Source organism: Stegastes partitus, unplaced genomic scaffold (assembly GCF_000690725.1).
Source record: "Stegastes partitus isolate 25-593 unplaced genomic scaffold, Stegastes_partitus-1.0.2 Scaffold681, whole genome shotgun sequence".
NCBI lineage: Eukaryota > Metazoa > Chordata > Actinopteri > Pomacentridae > Stegastes > Stegastes partitus.
In genome coordinates, this window is record NW_007578412.1 from 35,002 (window position 1) to 54,581 (window position 19,580).

The 19,580-nt window shown below is 42.2% G+C and overlaps 1 protein-coding gene across 1 annotated transcript; it reads right to left on the minus strand.

The window, feature by feature from the left end:
* Nucleotides 1-3,477: 3,477 nt before the first annotated feature.
* Nucleotides 3,478-13,771, minus strand: LOC103363691 (scavenger receptor cysteine-rich domain-containing group B protein). The gene is made up of 11 exons (XM_008290545.1): nt 13,636-13,771; nt 13,000-13,032; nt 10,150-10,188; nt 9,285-9,587; nt 9,094-9,162; nt 6,910-7,224; nt 5,533-5,601; nt 5,141-5,215; nt 4,671-4,985; nt 3,898-3,978; nt 3,478-3,794 (listed from the first exon to the last, which is right to left on the minus strand). The coding sequence occupies exons 1-11, from the start codon at nt 13,769-13,771 to the stop codon at nt 3,478-3,480; spliced, it is 1,752 nt and encodes a 583-aa protein (XP_008288767.1).
* Between the last annotated feature and the right edge of the window lie 5,809 nt (nt 13,772-19,580).

A 19,580-nucleotide genomic window follows, 5' to 3' on the forward strand; every position in this document is an offset into this window, starting at 1 on the left:
AATTGATTCCATCATTTGTTGGAGTGGATGAACAGAATATGGTTTTGTTTGCGTGTAATAAGGATATACCATTTCCCAATATTTCTGCAGATTGCGATGATTGTAGGCAGGCTCATAACGGTGATATGCTGAGTCATTTTATCATGACTCAACAAACACGCCCTCTTATACAGGCTGTCCTGTTTCTCTGTCCATTCAGAACCTGGACTTTTTCTGAATTTGGTCCATTAGCTGCAGCTTTGCTCCTGACTGAAAACCACTTACAATATCTCTGTTTTACATATGTCAAAATGCCAACCTTTGTATTTCTGAAGGTATTTTGCTTATCTAAATGTACATTTAAGGAACAGAATGGTTTCTCTAATTACCTGCAGTTCTGATTTGACCATAATGTAAAAGTGCTAAATGTCTCCTTTGACGTGATCACAGGTCATAACTCAGATACAAGAAAGTGTGTCTTCAGCTTTAGGACATATTTCTATCTTTAATCTGTGTTTGTCTGCAGGATCTACCAGGCAAGTAATGGATATCTATCTATTTGAAACACTACAAAATGATCCAGATTGTTGTTGTGATTTTTTTAAAGTGGTAAATTGGGCAACTGTCTATTCATTTTAGCTTTTGTTTCTTTTTGTTGATTTAATTTTTTAAAATGCATTCCTATTCTCCTAATTTTTCCCTGAAGTTTTAACAAAATATTAAAGGACAATACAATATTTTTCCACAAAATCGGGGCAGCCAGAAGGACAGACAATTTTTTTTTTTTTTTTTTGTAATTTTTTATGCTTAATCCCGGCTAGATTTTTTTGCCCCACATAAAAATGTTCTGAAACATTTGTGCAAAGTTTCAGTAATGATTCCTGCAATGTTCGTCTTAACGCTAGAATAACATTCTCATCCTGTTGATAACATTGTTAGACCATTATATTCTAACAACGTTTTACAATGTGTTCAACGACAGCATCATAACATTCTCAGAACGTTTTGTAAAAAGGCTTCTCTCATCTGATGAGGTCTTTGTTGGAATGTAACTTGAGCTGTGACACTGACAACGTCCAAGCTCGTCTGAATGTTGAAGGTTCTGCTTTGGTTCTACCCCTCTAGGATATGCTATTTTAAATACCCTTAAAACATTATTTAAACATTAGATTTTATTTAAACCATTATTAGAACTTGTAGGTAGTGTAGCTGGAATGGTGTTACAACAAGGGCTGCCAATGTCAAATGACTTTAAATGTTATGACCTCACAGTCAAAGCATCAACCTTATTCATCCACCTGTATTCCTGATGAAAGATTACATCCTTCTGCAGAGACAATGTGCCACTCCTCAGAGACGTTTCTTCAGCTGCTGTTTTGCCGGAGGGGGTGTGTTGCTCTACCTTTCTCTAAAATACCCCAAAGGTGCTTTATTGGATTCGAGTCAGGCAACACACTTGTCTCGGTCGTAGCTTTCACTTTGTTGTTCTTTAGAAAATCTTTTGTGGTTTTGGCAGCGTTCTTTAGATCATTATCACGCTGGGATCTTCATCTTCTGCCAAGCTTCAGCAGACTGTGAGTCAGCAGTATTTTGGTATAGCCACAGGCGTTCATTGTGCCATCTATGAACAACATCTACCCAACACCTTTTTGCACTCATTCAGCCCCGTATCATCATATCACAGCTCCGGGCTTCACTGTCAGGACGGTGCACTGACTGTGGTAGACCTGGTCAGGTTTAGGCCAAACAGACTGGAACCACCGATTCATTTAAGTAGTATCGAGCAGAGGAACGTCTTCCCACCATTCATCAGGCTTCCTTTATGTTCTTTCGCAAAGTTTCGTCTTGCACATTTGTTGCCGACAGCGAGCGAGGGTGTTTTTCTTGGAAGCGGTCCACGGGGGGGGTTAGCATTATGTAATGTGCCAGCTTTCACAGAAGCTCGGTTTCCGTTGATAACCCCTGTGCTAATTCTGAAGCGGTTGCCTGTTTTTCAGAGCCAGATTAGGAAAGAAGAGCAACGTCTGTGAACACTGCAGCTCCGATTAGTGGTACTTTGACATTTAGGTGATACTGCACAGGGATGTACTCACTCTCTCGTATTCTTTCACCCATTGCAATATCATTTAAGATAATGACGATGTTAATATAGAATATTTACCACGTTTGAAAGAAGTAAAAACACATTTTCATCTTTAAAAGGTGTAACTCTACCAATAAAATGGACCCTGGCTTATTTCAGATTTTTGCTCGTGTTTCTATGACCATTAGCATTTTGTGGCTAATGTTAGCTAGCGTCAGCAAACTCTAGATTAATACTCGCTCTGTGTAACTGATAGAATTGAGTCGTTTTGTTTATTTTATTCTAAACTTTTGCCACCATTACACCACATTTTATCTTTATACTTAAATCATTACCACGCTGCTAGCTGCCTTCTTCTATTGGTTACAGTGACTTTGGTTAATTCGAGCTATTTCATCCTAACTGGTTCATTTGATTCAAGAATTATAGATCAACTAAGTCATTTCAGGAATGCTTTCTTTCTTTGTTACACAAGCTAACATTACTGTACACATTCGCTTGACGCTTAGCTTGTTTTCACCAGCTACAAACGCTAAATAATTAATGGAGGGGAAATGGGTTGGCTTGAGAAGAAAGGGTTAAAAGCTGCAGTTAAAGTGAATCTAACTCTGTCCTGCAAATGAAGATATCTTGTTTTCCTCTCCTCTGAACTAATTCAGACGGTGAAGTCGCCATATTTTGCATAAATGTGTCACTAAAGAAGACAAATCAAACATATGTGTTCAGGAGGATGACATATGCAGATTCACCGATTTTTAACGTTTTTACACCAAAAATATATTATATACAAAAAAATAAGAACATTTATTTCGTCACATATAAATGATTATTACATTTATTTATATGAGAGTTTACAGAGCACGAGGAACACGTCATTTATTTCATATATTCACAAGTTATAACACATTTTTTTATTATCATGGATGCATCTGTTTCCTTGTATGGTTTATAGTATACAGTATCATTTTCTTATTTCTATTTGCTTTATCGTACATATTTTTGGATTGTGGATCTAAAGCTTTCCTGTAAAAAAACACTTTTTTTTAATCCACATACTTATTAACCGATGGACTTCCTCCAGTATATTCCTTACTTAATCATCAAAGTATAACATGTACAGTAAATATTTTAACAACGAAAAGACAGACGGACAGTTAAAAGCTTAGGTTTTCTTCATTTATCAAATAAAAAATGTGTACATTGTATTTTATATCATATATTTATAAAGTGCTTAATAGGCATAGATAGTTATAGTATGTAATCATATATTGTCATATTAGTTGTTCTGTATGTTGTTGAGGGTGAAGTTTTCCTTCAGCAATGTGAAAGCTGTTATTTACATAATGTATACAAGTCCTAGGTTGGTACGCCCACGTCCTGGTCAAGGTGGAGGTGGGAGTGTGGTTCTGCTGAAATCATGACAGTGAGCAGGTGACGCCAGCATCTTCAAAGTGGTCACAGTTGTGCACATTCCAGGATATATGGGAGCAATCCTGCAGGGAGGCTTCAGCACCATTGCACTTGAGATTATCCAGATGGATCATTCCCGTGCCGGGCCCGAAGAACGCTTCTAGCCGAGCCACCGTGGCATCTCCGCAGCCCACTTGCCGACACACGACCTGGGCGTCAGGCAGGTCCCAGGCGTCGTCGCACACTGTGCCCCATTCAGAGTTTAGGTACATCTCCACTCGACCCTCACATTGGTGCTGACCATCCACCAATCTCACCATTCCTGTAAAAACAAACAAAGTTTTAAAAATTCCTGTTTTTGTGAGGCGTTCTGGAGGAGATTGGCGTGGCTGATGGTGAGCTTGCTGAAGCTCTGAGCAACCTACCATCGGAGGGTGGTGGGGTGGTAGTGGGGGCTGTTTCTGTTACTCCAAAGTCACGCGTGTTGGCAAATTTGAATTCATAGGCTGAGGGGAGCAGAGAAAACAGAGTGATGCTCCTGCTCAGGAAATATCAGGCCACAAACGCATTAGCGAGGCTCTCTTCTAATTAGCCCGCTGATCAATACAGAAAGCCTGTTTGCTTCCAGGGTTCCTTTAAGGTAATAACACAGAGACACACTTTGCAGAAATATTTTCAACACATGTAATAATGATTTTGGTGCCATCCATGCATAAATGCTCATTATAATTACCTACTGAAGGCAGAATTACTCAAGACACCTGACGACAAACTGCTGCCAACAAATGTATACTTCTTTTTTTTTTTAATCGATCTAAAACTAAGGATTTACTGTATAAATAGCAGGAGGTCTGTGTGTGCATTTGATTTAGCCTTAAAGGAGTTAAATCTGGCCTGCAGGCATGCAGTGACGCTGATGTGCCTTGACTCATCCACTGTATTTTTTATGCTCTCTGGGCCGTCTCCTCCTCAGAGTACTACAGTCATGCATTGCAGCTGGACAGCTAAGCGGGGCGGGCACAGATGACTAGAGAAATGGGAAGTATGAGCTCTAAGTGGAATTGATGACTTAAGCTAGACTTTCATACGACCATAGAGACAGATATCGCCGATGTACAGTACAGTAGGATGTGCATGTTGTGAATGTGTGTCTAACGTAGGCTGGTTTAGCCCCACATGAAGCCAAGTCAGGTCTTACGTAGACAGATAACTCCCGCGTCTTCATGATGGCCACAGTTGTGCTGACCCCAGCCCAGATGGAAGCAGCTGGACAGCTCAGCTTCTTCACCGCTACATTCCACATTATCCAGCAGGATCGGACCCGAACCGTAGCCGAAATAGGCCTGGTTCTTGGCTGCAATTGCCGGGCCACAGCCAAGCTGCTGACACACCACTACTGCATTGGGCATGTTCCAGTCATCGTCACACACCGTCCCCCAAACATTTTTGTAGAGAACCTCCACACGACCCTGGCAGCTACTGTTCCCATTCATCACACGAATAGACGGTTTGTCTGCACAGAAATAAGCAGACAGGTCCATTATTGCAGTTTTACTGTACAAATTATTATCTTTTCTTACTTAATGTAGATGCAATAATATTCTGTTGAAGTGTCCAATATTAAAACACAGTGTATTTATCTAACAAACATCTGTAAAATACTGTTACTTTTTGTCTGGGCAGTCGTGGCAATAGTTGTTGTTGTTGTCGTTGTTGTTGTACTTGTTGACTCCGTGACTGGAACTTGATCTGTTGCTGGAGGGAAAATGAAAAACAAAACTGCATGATGATGAGTCAACAATTACCTGTTAATAACAATCACAGCCCTGTCAGTGTTTGACCGCCCTGGTTTGTGGCACTGTGGTGCAGCACTTTAAAGAGAACGGGGGAGAAATGGCTCTCCCTGTTGGTCATTTGGCAAAAATGCACATTTCATTTCTACTGAGGAAAAGATTCCTGCACAACACACAAAACATGCTAGTACAAAGGAACAAATCATCAGTTTGTGGTCGTTTGCACACAGATAAACACAATCTGTAGTTAATAGTATGTTTTTTTACCTTGAGTGTTTGCTGTTCCCAGGGACCCTCTCTGGTTTTCCGTTGTTAAAGGTGGTGCAGTAGTGGACCCTGAAGTGGGTAGAAAGTAAAAATGAAATATTAAATGTACAGAACACCTGCTGCTTTCACATTTTGTACTACTGCTTGTTCCAAACACTGATACTGTAAACTCAGGTGTTATGTTACGATTTGAGCTTATTTTTCATCTACTAATCATCACTAACTGTCATCAGTAATTAATATAGAAGGAAGAAATAAACAAATCAAAATATGCTAAAACCACCACTTTGAGCCAGACTGAAACATCCAGCCATCGATTATCTACAAACCACTTAATCCTCACTAGGGTCATGGGGGGCTGGAGTCTATCCCAGCTGACTCAGGGTGAAGACAAGGGACACCTGGACAGGTAACCAGTCTATCACAGAGCTACACTTAGAGACAGACACGAACCAGCGACCTTCTTGCAACAAGGCAACGGTGCTAACCACCGATCCATCTTGCAGCCCACAGACTAAAGCATCTTAACCACAGTTAGAAGGATTGCTGTTAAATTTTGTGCAGCTATTCGTGGTCCCCAGTGGATGACTCCAACTCATCCTTTGACATTTCCTCTTGTGCCATCATGAAGTTTACTTTCATAGTTTTGGGGCAAAAAATATTTTGGCCTATATTTAATAGTTGCATTGAAGACAGACAAGAAATTATATGAAGAAACCAGAGGAATGACAAACAGGAAGTGGTTCAGATCTGGGAGTCAGACTGTGGACCTGTGTGGTATGTCTATTAGGCTGCCACAGGCTGTCGTGAAATGCATCCACATTTAAAAAAAGAAAAAAAATCTATCCAAATACCCATAAATATCACAGAACTAGCGACATTCCCATCAGTCTCAGCTGTTGTTTAGCATGCTCCCCATTAATTCACTATTTATAAGCAAATATGCTTTTATTTTGAAAAGATGCTATAAACTTTACTCATTGGGGCTGAATTTTGTGTTTTCCTTTCCATAAACACATTGCAACACCATAAATAGTGCAGAAAAAGCACAAATTGGTTCCTAAAAATCACCAGAATGCAAGAATCTAAGTGTTTGATTCTCCAAATGTTCTGGGGTAGGATGTCCAGACGCCTGTTTAATGCTACCCCCCCAATGTTCAAATGTGATCTATGCCCCTGATAACTTGTGATCCTGAACATTGTAAGTATTATACATGCTTTATGTCAGACTATAAATAGTGGTACCATTAACATGCTGACATTTTGATTAGAGTGGGACCTGACAGAGCTGCTAGAACGGTGGTAGACTTGTCTGAAATAATAAAACTAATTTTGTAGTTACATCTGTGCTGCTTGTGTTATTTTACACAACATTACCGGAGCAGGTGACCCCAGCGTCCTCATGGTGGCCACAGTTGTGTTTGCCCCAGCCCAGGCTTTTGCATTTCGTCAGGTCCGGTTCACTGCCGTAGCAGTGGACATTGTCCAGGAGAATCAAGCCGGTACCGTAGCCAAAGTAGGAGTTGGTGTGCGCTTGCATGGCGCTGCCGCAACCGAGCTGCTGGCACACCACCCAGGCATTACTGAGGTTCCAGTCATCATCACACACTGTCCCCCATTTTCCATGGTAGTGGATCTCGACCCGGCCCTGGCAGCTGTCCTGTCCGTTCGTCAGGCGGATGGCACCATCTCCTAAACACAGAGCCAGAGGAACAGATTTATATGGACTGTTGCTTAATGCATCGTTCTCTACAGGACATATTTTTAGACTCTGTAGGTTTTTATTAGAATCTCTATTGCCATCAGTTTGGGGGTTTCAAAGGACACATTGACTGCTGTGATTTGTGTGTTGAGGACAGAAGAAATGAGACACTGATCCAGAGAAAGGTGTGGGCGATACAATGCACACTGTGGGCCCAGAGAAAAAAAACACTGACGCTGGAGAATTAAGTGAACATCTGATATTGCACTACACACAGATGTTGTCATCTTACGCCTCTTCCACACAACAACGCAGACAATAGGAATTCCCATGTGTCCATCATTTAAGAGAACCATGGATCTGTTAGACTTCCCTACATCCCCAGTGGATTTTGTGACTGCCACCACAGTATTAGGTTGAAACGTCACTTGTTCACTAAATTAGATTCCGCTCTGATCTCACCATCCTCTGGGGATATGAGAAAAAAAACACGACAAAGGCAAACCTAGCGAACAATAAGGATGGCCTGGAATTCAAGAGGCCTTTGGGATGTGTTGTTCTGTCTCCTTGAAGTTTACAAAAGATGCGTCCCACTGCACTGACAAGTCTTTGATTTTGTCTAAAAGTTGCAAAACTGAAATAATATAGTGCTTTAATTACATTTTGGTATACTTTGTAATGATGCTGTTGTGTTTATGAGGAGTCCTGCATTTTGGACTCAACACAATGACAAAATTAGTCCATCTTTCATCATTTGATTAAAACCTGCCCTTGCACTTTGTGGTGACATCTGGCGCGCCACCTGTCTGCTAAATCTGTACATTTTTGATCCTGGAGCATAAAAACCAAATAGTCAGAAAAATGGTGACCTGAAGATGAATATTTTGTTTCCAGTGTCCTGTATGGTCGGGATTTTAAGATACATAATTTTCAAAATCTGCATCCGAGTGAGATAAGCACATAAACAGTGTGAGGTAATTATTTAGGACGGCGACAATGCAGCATCTGTCCTTAAAGCTTTATGCAAATCAGCCTGATGGCATGATTCCATTTTTGGAGGTGGCGGATAATTTAATCAGCTGTGCTCGCAGAAGATTAATTCCACGCACAGGTGTAGTTTGTTTCTCAAAGTCAAATGCTTAGACCTGCAATTAAATATTTGTTTGGACTGCAGCGAGGACTGGCTGTTAGAAAACCCTGGCATATTATCAGTTACCACCTCACACGTCCTTCAGAAACTGAGCAACATTAGCATTTATTTTGAGACATTTTTTGACGAACGAAGTCCAATATTTGCTGGTAAATCTCTGACTCTTTAACTGGTCACCACTTGAGCAGGATTTATACTTCTGCATACCCTACGCTCAAGAATGATGAGCACCTCCCCAGAAATATAACTATACGTATAGTGGTGACACAGATTGCAACGATTACGACTGGTCAGCTTGGTACAGTGGCAGTGATATGAGAGTAGTGAGAGTGAACCAAAACCAAAATGATTAATTGAAAGTTGCGACGAGGCTCCGTAGAGCTGAGAGGAAATGTAGTTTTAGTCATTTTTCTTTATTACTGTGATGTTGAGGCATGCAAGTGGCTTTGTGATCCACTGAATACAAACTGGTGCAGCTTTAGATGTGAACGGTGGAATTTGTCACGTTCATTAAACATATTTTCAAGCTGTCCTGTGGTTTCACTGCTGCCGGTTCTTGTTTAACTTTCTCACATAGACCCTGGTTAGTGTTTGTGGATTTAGCCCATTGTTTTTGTAGGTTTTTTTCTTTTAAGGACCAATATTTCCCTCTCACATTTGAGGTTGGCTGAAGACTTCTCTCATTTTGATAAAAGCAGAGTGTACTTACGTAAACCAGTGCTCTCCCGGGGTGGAGTGGTGCGATCCTCAAAGCCTCTAGACCCCACCGCCGCCTTGTCTAGCGGTCAAATGAAAACAGAGCAGCAATTTCAGTAACTGTGTCCTCTTTTCTTACCAGGGTTATCCATGAAAAGATTCCCGACTACAACTACCTACTTTAAATGCATATAAAGGCTTTACCTTTGCAGGTAACACCCACATCCTCATAGTGGTAACAGTTGTGGATGCCCCAGCCCTGACTCCTGCATTGGCTGAGGTTTGTTTCGTTTCCTCTGCAGTCCACATTGTCCAACATGATGGGCCCTGTGCCTTGTCCAAATGAAGAGCTGGTTCCCATTGCTGCGGCCATGCCGCACTCCAGCTGCTGACAAACCACGTTGGCGTCCACCATGTCCCAGTCGTCGTCGCACACTGTGCCCCATGAGTCGTTGTAGCGCACCTCCACTCTGCCCTCACACCTGTTACGCCCATTCACCAGTCGTACTTTGGAGAGACAAGCAGACAATATCTGTCAAGGCTTCTGTCTATCAGATTCATTTGACTTGCAGTGAAAGGTGAGGATGCTCAAATTGGTTGTAAATGTGCAATGAGAAATCCCACAAAGCCTCATAAAAGCTCTACTGTCTGAGGGACGTTTTCATAACATGTCTCTGAAAGAAAAAATGATATAAAGACGTCTGACTGGCATGGCTCTAATGTAATGACAGTTAATAGGAAGAAAAAAAACCTTTCTGGAATAATCCTACCACGTTAAGGCACACAATAAGCCACATGACTCCTTGGAAGAGAATGAGATGGATGCAGGAGGGTGGGAGGTTACATAGCAAATAAGTAGGGATTAGGGAAATGGAGAGCTGGGAAAGTGACCTTGTTTAAAAAGCCCCAGGCACTTCTCTACCTCCTGTCCTCTCTTTCACTGACACACTGCCAGACACTGATAGCTTTTCATGGTGTCACTTGGATGTGGACATGTTTTTAACAGAACATGAATGCTTTGGGAAGGTGAGGAAGTGGCCGTGGGGGTAGCTGTATAGCTCACACTTACCTTGATACAGCGTCGTCGCTGGGCTCTGCTCGCCATTGGCTAAAACAGGAGGGAGGAGGGATATGGGAGAGAAAGCGAGAGAGTATGGTCAAATTATTTGTTGAAAGGCGGTTCTTGGCCTTCCATAGTTACTGTACTCTATATCTACTATATCCATTTTCCTGTAATACTAGACACAGACTGAAACCACAACAGGAGGCCTGTTCAGTCTGTAGCAGCTACAACAGAAATATGTTCGCCGCCTGTGACTTTATTTGGGTTTTTATCCATGTTAGCGACATGGAAGAAAGGAGGAAGCCAACAACTATTGGATGGATTGCCATTCAGCTTTGTACAGACATCCGCAGTCCTCAGACAATGAATCCTACTGAACTTGTGGATCTTTAATTTGTGGTGCAGTATCTCATGGATTGCCATTAAGTGTGGTGTACACATCCATGTTTCCCACAAGATGAACTCTAACTTTGAGCTTACTTTTCCTGTAGCAACACTGTCAGATCAGAATATCAGTCAGACTCCGGATCTTGTCATTTGAAAGGTGAGAGACAAATACAATAAAGTAATATCTATGAATGTTGATTGCCTAAAAGATGGATGTAGGCTTTGGTTCTGAAAAGTGAAGCCAGGGGGTGCCCCTATAGCTCACCTAGTTGAGCTGCGACACATGAACAGGGGCTATAGTTCCCTGATGCAGCGGTCGTGGGTCCGACTCCTGCTCACGACCCTTTGCTGCAGGTCTCTCCCCATTCTTCTCCCCCTTTCCTGTCTATCTCTACCGCTCTAAACAAAGGCAAGAAAGCCCAAAAAATATATTAAAAAGAAAAAAAAAGTGATGCCAGTGCCGGAGTAATATTCATGCATCCATCTTCCACTTTTTTCCCGAGGTTTGGTCACGGCGGCAGCAGGACAAGCAGGCCGTTCCTGAAGTCCTTCTCCTTAGCAATGTTTTCCAGATCCTCTGGAGGGATCCCAAGGCATTCCCAGGCCTGATGGGATACGTAAGCCCTCCAGTGAGTTCTGGTCTACCTCCCTGTTGGATTTGAAGATCTCCAAAGGAAAGCATCCAGGAAGCATCCTAACCAGATGCCCGAACCATCTCAGCTTGCTCCTTTCAGTACAAAGAAACAGTGACTCTTCTCCGGGTTCCCTCCAGATGTCTGAACTCCTCACCTTATCTCTAATGCTAAGTCCAGCCACACTGCCGAAGAAACTCATTTTAGCTGCTAATGATCATACATGAGGGTTTGAACACAGATCTTTTGGTACACTGCACGACAGTCCAGAACATCATCTGTATTACTGCTGACACTGCACCACGATGTCTGTCTGACTCCATGCTCCATTTTACCATCACAGATCCCAAGAAACTCCTTCACTTGAGGCAACTCCAACGAAAAGGAAACCAATCTACCAGCTTTCAGCAGAGAACCGTGGCCTCAAACTTGAAGGTGCTGACTTTCATCCCAGCTGCTTTGCAATCAGCTGCAAACTGCCCCAGTGTGTGATGACAGTCACGGCCAACAGAATCACTTTATCTGCAAAAAGCAGAGACTTCGAGGTTCCCAAACCAAACACCTTTCTGACCCTGGCTGCGTCTTGAGACTCCATCCCTGGTTGTCACTAACAGGCACCTTGGTGGCACCCAACACCCACCAACAACATGTTTGAATTTGTGCTGAGAATTCAAACAGAGCTCCAGCTTTGGTTGTACAAGGACGGGTTGACACATAGCAACAGTCATGGTACCCCACACTCCTGTAGTACTCTGCACAGGGCTCCCTGGGGGACACCGTCAAAGGCCTTCTCTGTGCCCACAAGACACATGTGGATGGTCAAACTCCTGTGACCTGCTCAGCAACTCTGCAAGGGCAAGAGTGATCCACCGTTCCACATCCAGGATGGACTCCACATTTCTCCTCTTGAATCCAGGGTTTGATCCATTCCTTAACTGGAGCACACTCTCTGCTCTCCGTTGTTGAAATTTGTCTTTATTCCTTCTAACAGCCAGCAGAGGGCGACTCATCTAGTTGCAAAATTAAGTCAGATTATATACCTACTTCACACTTGATTTGTTACCACAGGAAACATTGTCCTACTGCGTTCATAGTAATAATTACCAGTTTCAAGGCTTCTTCAATACACCATGATGCTCATTTACAAATTATGGTCCCATATAGACGAGAAAGCAAGGTATGTTTTAGTGAGGGGCTACCTTGTGACTGACAAATTCTATCATCATACGTGTTGTCCTCATGTCCTCAGTAAGATTCATCCCTCACTAGTTACATCCAGTTTAAAAAGACCACAGTGTGATAACCAAATGTTAACCTTGAGGCTTAAAAACAGTAGTCTGTGAACCAATGAGTGATGTTACGGTGGCTTTGTCCGTCTTTATGTACAGTCTTTGTCCATAGCTGGGGAAATCGAATCAACTTTTTCTTGATGATGGCACATTAGGTTAATGCATTAACTTTGATGTTAGCAATACAATAAGTTAAACCAGTTAGGACATATTTTTATATGAAACATAAACGTGCACGTCTGAGGTGTGGGGGTTTTGATGCAACACGTTTTCCCAAGAGCCACATTGGAAGATGGAGGACAGTCGAACGCCTGAAGGCTAATATCTCAGATTTCAATGACGCACAAAGACACCAGAAAGCTGCTTTTTTAGACCATTACAACCAATGTGGGTCAATTCACATGCTTCTCCACTTTGTGTGTGACACTAAAACATGAACAGTAGGAACATACTTCACCGGTTTACAGTGTCACATGCAGGTGACACCCTGACTTATTTTCTGTGGAGGGTCAAAGAAGTAAATTGTGATCAACTTGAATGTTACTTACTGGATACAGCTCGTCTGCTTACTTTCATGTCTCCTGAAATTGAAATACAAAAAAGGTTAGCAAGGCACACATTTGGACATCTATCAGAAGATAAAACCAATAAGCTGGTGTCAGCACGTTTAAATAAAGTTCTCCCTATACATGTGCTGATCCAGTGAGTGGAATTGATCCTGGCTCGCTTCAAAACAACTTCAGGGCTTTCAGCCAGCCATCACTGAGGCAGACAGTAACTGTGGACACAAAAGCACTCATCTACAGGGAGTTCACTTGCAGGTACACCCGGTTCTTCAGCATTATTAGCCCCTCAAACATGTGTTTAAGCATTGACACAAGAAATCAGCTCATGTGTCACATTATGCTTCCTTCAGTGTGTGACTGTAGCAACTATTTCTTTGTTAAAATATGCAGAAGCTCAAAGTGAATTTAGTCTAATGGACATACTGTTAATTGCCCTCTTTCAAAATTAAAATTACTGTTATGTAATTGTAAATGGCCACCATTTTACTTAATCACATGCAATAGTCTATGTTTATACCTTTTGGTAAATGAAAGACGTGGCCTTGACCTGTTGTACTCTTTTGGACGATCCCAGATGGCACCGATGGCCTTCATCCCCCCACATCCACACACACTCACCGAGTCGCAGCAGAGCGCTGACGGCCACCAGGACGAGGGATCCCAGCAGGGACACCAGGAGCCAGACGGCCGGGTTCCAGCACCTGCACACGCTCTCCACCACACGCTGGCCTCGCATGGCTGCCTGACTGACCATCCGCCTGCAACACACACATTCACACACATTCTCAGTCGCGCTCATCCGGCTTCCCGAAGTCTTGAGCCGTTCGAGAAACTGTATGTAACAGACCAGATACTTTTCTAATACTAGAAAACAATCACTATTTCTTTTTTGTCCTGGTTCAGAGTAGCCTAATTATAGTATTGGATTGTTTTCTCTGATGGAGCCTGCAGCTGTTGTTATTGTGCTGTAGTAGAGTATCGATGCTAGTCTGAGGTCAGTGCTTGGCAAATGTGTAGCTCAAAAAGAAAATCGTTTGCAGAGATCACATGTCGCACGTCCCTCCCCACGGACGTGAAAGAGCTGTAAGAAAGCTCTAATAGTGACCGGTCACCCAAGTTTCTCTGATACGATCAAAAGCTACCAACTATTGATGCCGTTGCCAATAACATACCAAAAACAGGGTGCTGAGTTACATCGCTGTTTTGTAAGCACAAAATGGCCGCCGCGCTCCAACCTGGCAGCGGGGTGAGGTCTGCTACCGTGATGGTTGGAGCGGGGACGTTCAGTTTGTGAGCATCATCAGCAGCAGCAGCTGTGGAGGGCTTGTGTTACAGACAGAGGCAGACACCTGTGTCACTGTTTTCAAGGGGATTTTCCTTCAGACATAGAATATTGGGATTCACTGACAATCACTCAGTCATCAGATTTAGATAGTAAAGGTGGCCAGACACTGAATACCCTGCATTCCGCTCAACCGAGAAACTGAAATGAATGACATTTATCTAATATTGCGAAATGATTCTCGCTCTAAAATAGGAATTATATATTTTTTAAATGCAATACAGTGTCAAATTTACAATTTAAAATATAACTTTAAAGCATGAGTGAAGGAGCTGCCTACAAATTTCAGGTTAAGTCTTCTAACTCCACCAAATGCTTGATTAAATATCTTCGTTTGTTTGACTTTGCTTCGTCCTAAACTGTTCAACCAGTTGTTTAAACTTGCAAGTCTGTGTCAATTTAGTTAAAATAGACTGTTGTGTCAACCTTTATTTAATTTAAATTTGCTAATTAACTCCTTTAGTGGCTCTTTGAACATCTATTTCATTATAATTAATGATGTGCTTTTATTCAGTTGCAGACTTTACTCTTCATTTAACGTGAAGAACTTGCTGCTCATTTAAAGCAAATGTCCCAGAGTTGAGTTTCGGAGTGTTGTTCACAGCTTTCGGTTGTTTGTCCCTTTGCTCATGCAGAATTCCCCCCTGACCTTACACAGGAATGTGTATTAGGGGATGATGAGGGGAGAATTTGATATTGGCCCCTCGAGATAGTGGACATTCCGGGCCCAGGGGGCACAAAAAGACATTTCTGCTTTCTGTGGTCCCCATCGTCAGGCATAAACGCTGCTTCCTGCAATCTGTCACTAGAACCCTCCAAAACGCTTAGGCACCTGATGACACTGCAGGGGCGCCTCTCATCTCCTTGAAGAGCAGGAGGCAAGGAGAAACAGGGGGGATGTTAAATTATTAAGCCGCTCTACTGTAAACATACAGTGACCATCAGCTGGTGGACGAACATTTAACTCAAAACCTTTATGAGGCCATCAGCGGCAAGGAAACACTTGACACCGGCTGCAGAAACAGCTCTAGACGTGTAGGTTTGAATCCAGGTCGAGGCAGTCACATTGTGTGAAAAGGTGCAGCGTAGAAGGCCAAAGGCCCACAGAGAAGTCATTGTACGTCCAATTGGGAGGTGGGGATTTTAACACCAGCACAGCGCTCGAGAACCAAGGCTGTCTCATTTGCAGACTGTACCAACAAACCACTCGAAACTCCGGGACAAATGGCTCAGTTATGAGGGATGAAAAATAATCTAGTCCCCAATGTTATGTTTTTCAATACTCCATTCATGGTGGGATGTAGCGCAGATCCGCTGGGGAATAATGTTGCCTTTTGTGTCGGCTCTGCTTCCCCTCCCTTCTCACTTCCCTGCGCTGAGAAATAGCTGAAAGATCTCAGCCCCACAAAAATACCCCTTAATGTCTGAGATAAACCAGAGAATAACACTGTCAGTTCCTTTAACAGAGAGAATTTTGAGCCATTTAAACAGAGAATCAAGGCATTTGTCAGCATGTGATCCGACCATATGAGCAATATTTCTTTAGAATTTTGTGACAAAATTAAAACATTTTGGAAATCTTAACAGCATTAGTTAATATTAGTATTTCAATAAACCTGACTTTATGTGATCTCAGCTGTTTCCAGCAGCACTACACAGTATGAACATCTTACATAAATCTGTCTCTGTGTGTCGACACGTTCACAGTGTTATAAATGCACAGTTATAAAGAAACAACTTCAGTGGCAGAGAAAAGGCAGATTAACAGATATTACCATCCGCTGATTTGTCACAGAGCCAAGTTCATGTTACCAAATGATTCAATAAATGCATTTAAATAAAGCAAAATAAACTTTCATGAAAAAAAATAATACATACCTTGTTGTAAAAGTTTTTATCTTGACCACAATAAAAATAAATAAAAATAAAATAGGTTTCCTCCCACCCACAAAAATGTAAAAAAAAATCAGGGCTCAAATAGCAGGCAGCTTAATTCCACAAGTCACACAGAAAATACAGAAAGTTTGCATAGAAATGGAGGCAAGAAAGTCAGAGTATCCAGCGCTACGTGTTTTAGGTCTTTCATCTCCTTAACCCTGCATGACTATAAGTACCTGGCTTCAGTGACACAGGTTACGTAAAACAATAAATACCAGAGCATTGTATGTTAATAATCTAACGCCCTGTACCTGTCTATGTTTAAAAGAAGCAGGAGGGGCAAGGGAAAAAAAAAAAAGAAGAAAGACAAAGACAATGAAAGCTAACCCTTTACTGGTACCCCTGCATCTCCAGTTTCAGGTAGCGCTCTCAGAAGGTGCGGTCCTGATCATCCCTGCACACACAGAGACCGGGCTGTGGCTGAGGTCCTGTATGTGTGTTGGTGCACAGGACGCTCCCACACAGCCGTGCTCTACAGCACAGGACTGGGCCATTACGAGGAAACGACACTGATGAATCAGAAAGTCGTGCACAGTCGTCCCCAGAGACCATCATCCAGTCCAATTTTCACGCGTTACCAAAAAATGATCACCATGTGCTTCTGATGAAAAAAAAAAAAATCTTCAAACTCCTTCCTTCTCCAAAAGAATAACTGCTTCCTTTTTATTATTTCCAACGTATTCCAGTCAGTGGTTTCATGTGTCAATGCAGTTGTAATTCATCTAATATTTTATATTACATAAGTCCTGACAAGGAAAAGCCCAGGGCCTCTCTGAATCGTGCATCACACTAATACCACTTGCTTCCAAACACTAATCCTTCCTGAGTTGTGGAGAAAACATGCAGGCTGTCCGTGGCCATTGTCTGGGCTTTCAAGGATCAATTCAAGGCTCCTTCCCAAGGTGTCACCCCAGTCTGTGGCTGCGCTTCAAATAGATGGATTCTGTTACACTAAGCTAATTTTCTGAGCTTCCTGAACAGGATTAAGAAGACACAACACCACACACACAAAGCTGTATTATTACTAGTAACCTGACTGAATGAAAACTTGTCCTGTTTCTTCGGCCGCACCGTTTTCTTTACCAGAGAACCCACAGCAAACAGGTGGGAGTTTAACAAATGAATATGAAAATGAATGTGTTTTTCTGTCAGAAAACCAAAATAATCGTAGCACTGAGTACAGAATGATCCATTACTACTAGATAAATACTTTCAGCTGTTAATACCTCTATTGTATGTGCAGTGCATAACTTTTGTTTTACATCAGCACTGTCAAACCAAATATTGTTGGTGAACATAAACACATCGCTATCGGGGCACCAACACAGGAATGTAGCCACAGACATCTACCCCTTCATCCTCACCCCAACAGGTTGAGGCAGATGGTCGCCCTCCCTGGGCCTGGTTCTGCTGGAGGTTTTCTTCCTGTTAATAGTGAGTTGGGGAAAATAGTCTTTTCTCCATGTAGAGGCCAGAACAGATGCCTTTTTTCCACATTTGTCTAATGCCTAAGATCTGAGTTCAGAGTTGAACTTCTGGTGACACCTTCAAACTGAGAAGGGTTTAAAAGAGTCAAGTTTAGGCCTTATAGTCAAAATCATGAACTGAAAGATGTTAAAATGCTCTATAGAGTTGAGGGGGACTGCAGATCTGGTAAAGGTTTCTCACGTTTAACCCTCATGTGACTTTACGGAAACGTTGAGGACCTCTTTTTAAACTTGATACCTTCATGGTTTCCACACTCCCTTGTACGGACTAATGCAGACTTTGTAGGTGGACAGACATGCAGTTCTCTTCATACTACCGTGGGTACGTGTCAAACAGAGGGGTCTACATGCACCCTGGGGGGTTTGGGTATATGATGATGCTGATGTCACGTGTAGCTCGTGGACCCTTGCAGACATGCAGGTGCAGAAAGCAAGAACTGTCCTTTACTATAAGCAACCACTTCCTCTTCCAACCTTGCAGACGCATCAACGCAGCTGTAAACGCCACGGACACCATGGACATGAAGTCACTGCTATTACAATACTTGTCTAATCTGCAAAGATCTCTTTGGAGGACACCGTTCCATACATGTGTGGTAATTTGTATCTACAAAGGTACTGCGAAAAATTCTCTGCCTCACCCAGACACAACGGGTGTAACTCCCATTTTGGGGCATAACTGTGTTCAATAAAGCCTTACATCACTGTGCAAAAAAACTGAAATGTTTGAAGTAATCAAACAAAAGAGGAGAGTTAGCGCGGTGTTGCTACAGGACAATGCACCTGTCCGGCCAGCACACATGGCGGATACAAATAAGGCACAAGGTGGGACCTTCTCTAGGGATAGCGAAGCTTGAACATTGGTGAACCCAGTGAATTTATGTTATAGAATACTAAAAAGAATACTAAAGAATACTATCTTGTAAAAACAAAAAAGGAACCATCTTTCTCCTCCTACATTTCTTGCAGGGGCCAAGAACTTTTTGAAGTACCCTCGTATGTTTTCAGTGCATCATGTGGACCCTCACAAACCCTTAGTGTACATTCAAGTGTTCTACTTTCCCCGTCTGTGAGAGTTTTGTAGCGTCCATGTGATGTACATTTTGTCATCTGCCCGAATTCGCACAACAACTACACTACAAGAGCAATGGTGTGCTTGCTCGGCAGTAGTGTATGAAATTGTCCTCCAAGTGGACAAATAGTAGTATAATAGTAACAACTATGTGTCCAGCTGTTAGTCTGCATGACAATATAATAAAGGCTTTACAGCGTCCAAACCAGTCATCAACATTAGAATTTATAAAATAGAAATCTACATAATATCACATGAATGTGCAGCATCATGTACAGTAACATGTACCGTGTAATCTCAATACACAAGCACGTAATTAATATAGTACTAAAAGTAGTATTAGTAATACAGTAGGTCCGCAGACATGCTGTACGACACTCGTTATCTGTTTACCGTGAAGGAAGTGAAACCAGTCACTGGAGCCTTATTACCAGATATGAGACGGAACATAAAACGTGAGAGGAAATGATTCAGATCACTATTCTCTGCCCGTAAGGTGCTGATAAATTTATACACCGAGGAGGATGACTAGTTTATTTTCTTCTCCTTCCACCACAGTGTTAAAACATCCCTGGTGTCAATACTTAGGAGAAGGTGATTATTGTGACCATCTTAAAAAGACATTAATTGAACTTAAACTTATTTTTATTATTTCTTGGACAACATGCACCATGTGTCGGATGGTTGTTGGGCACATCCGAACACGTTACCTGCATGAGACATA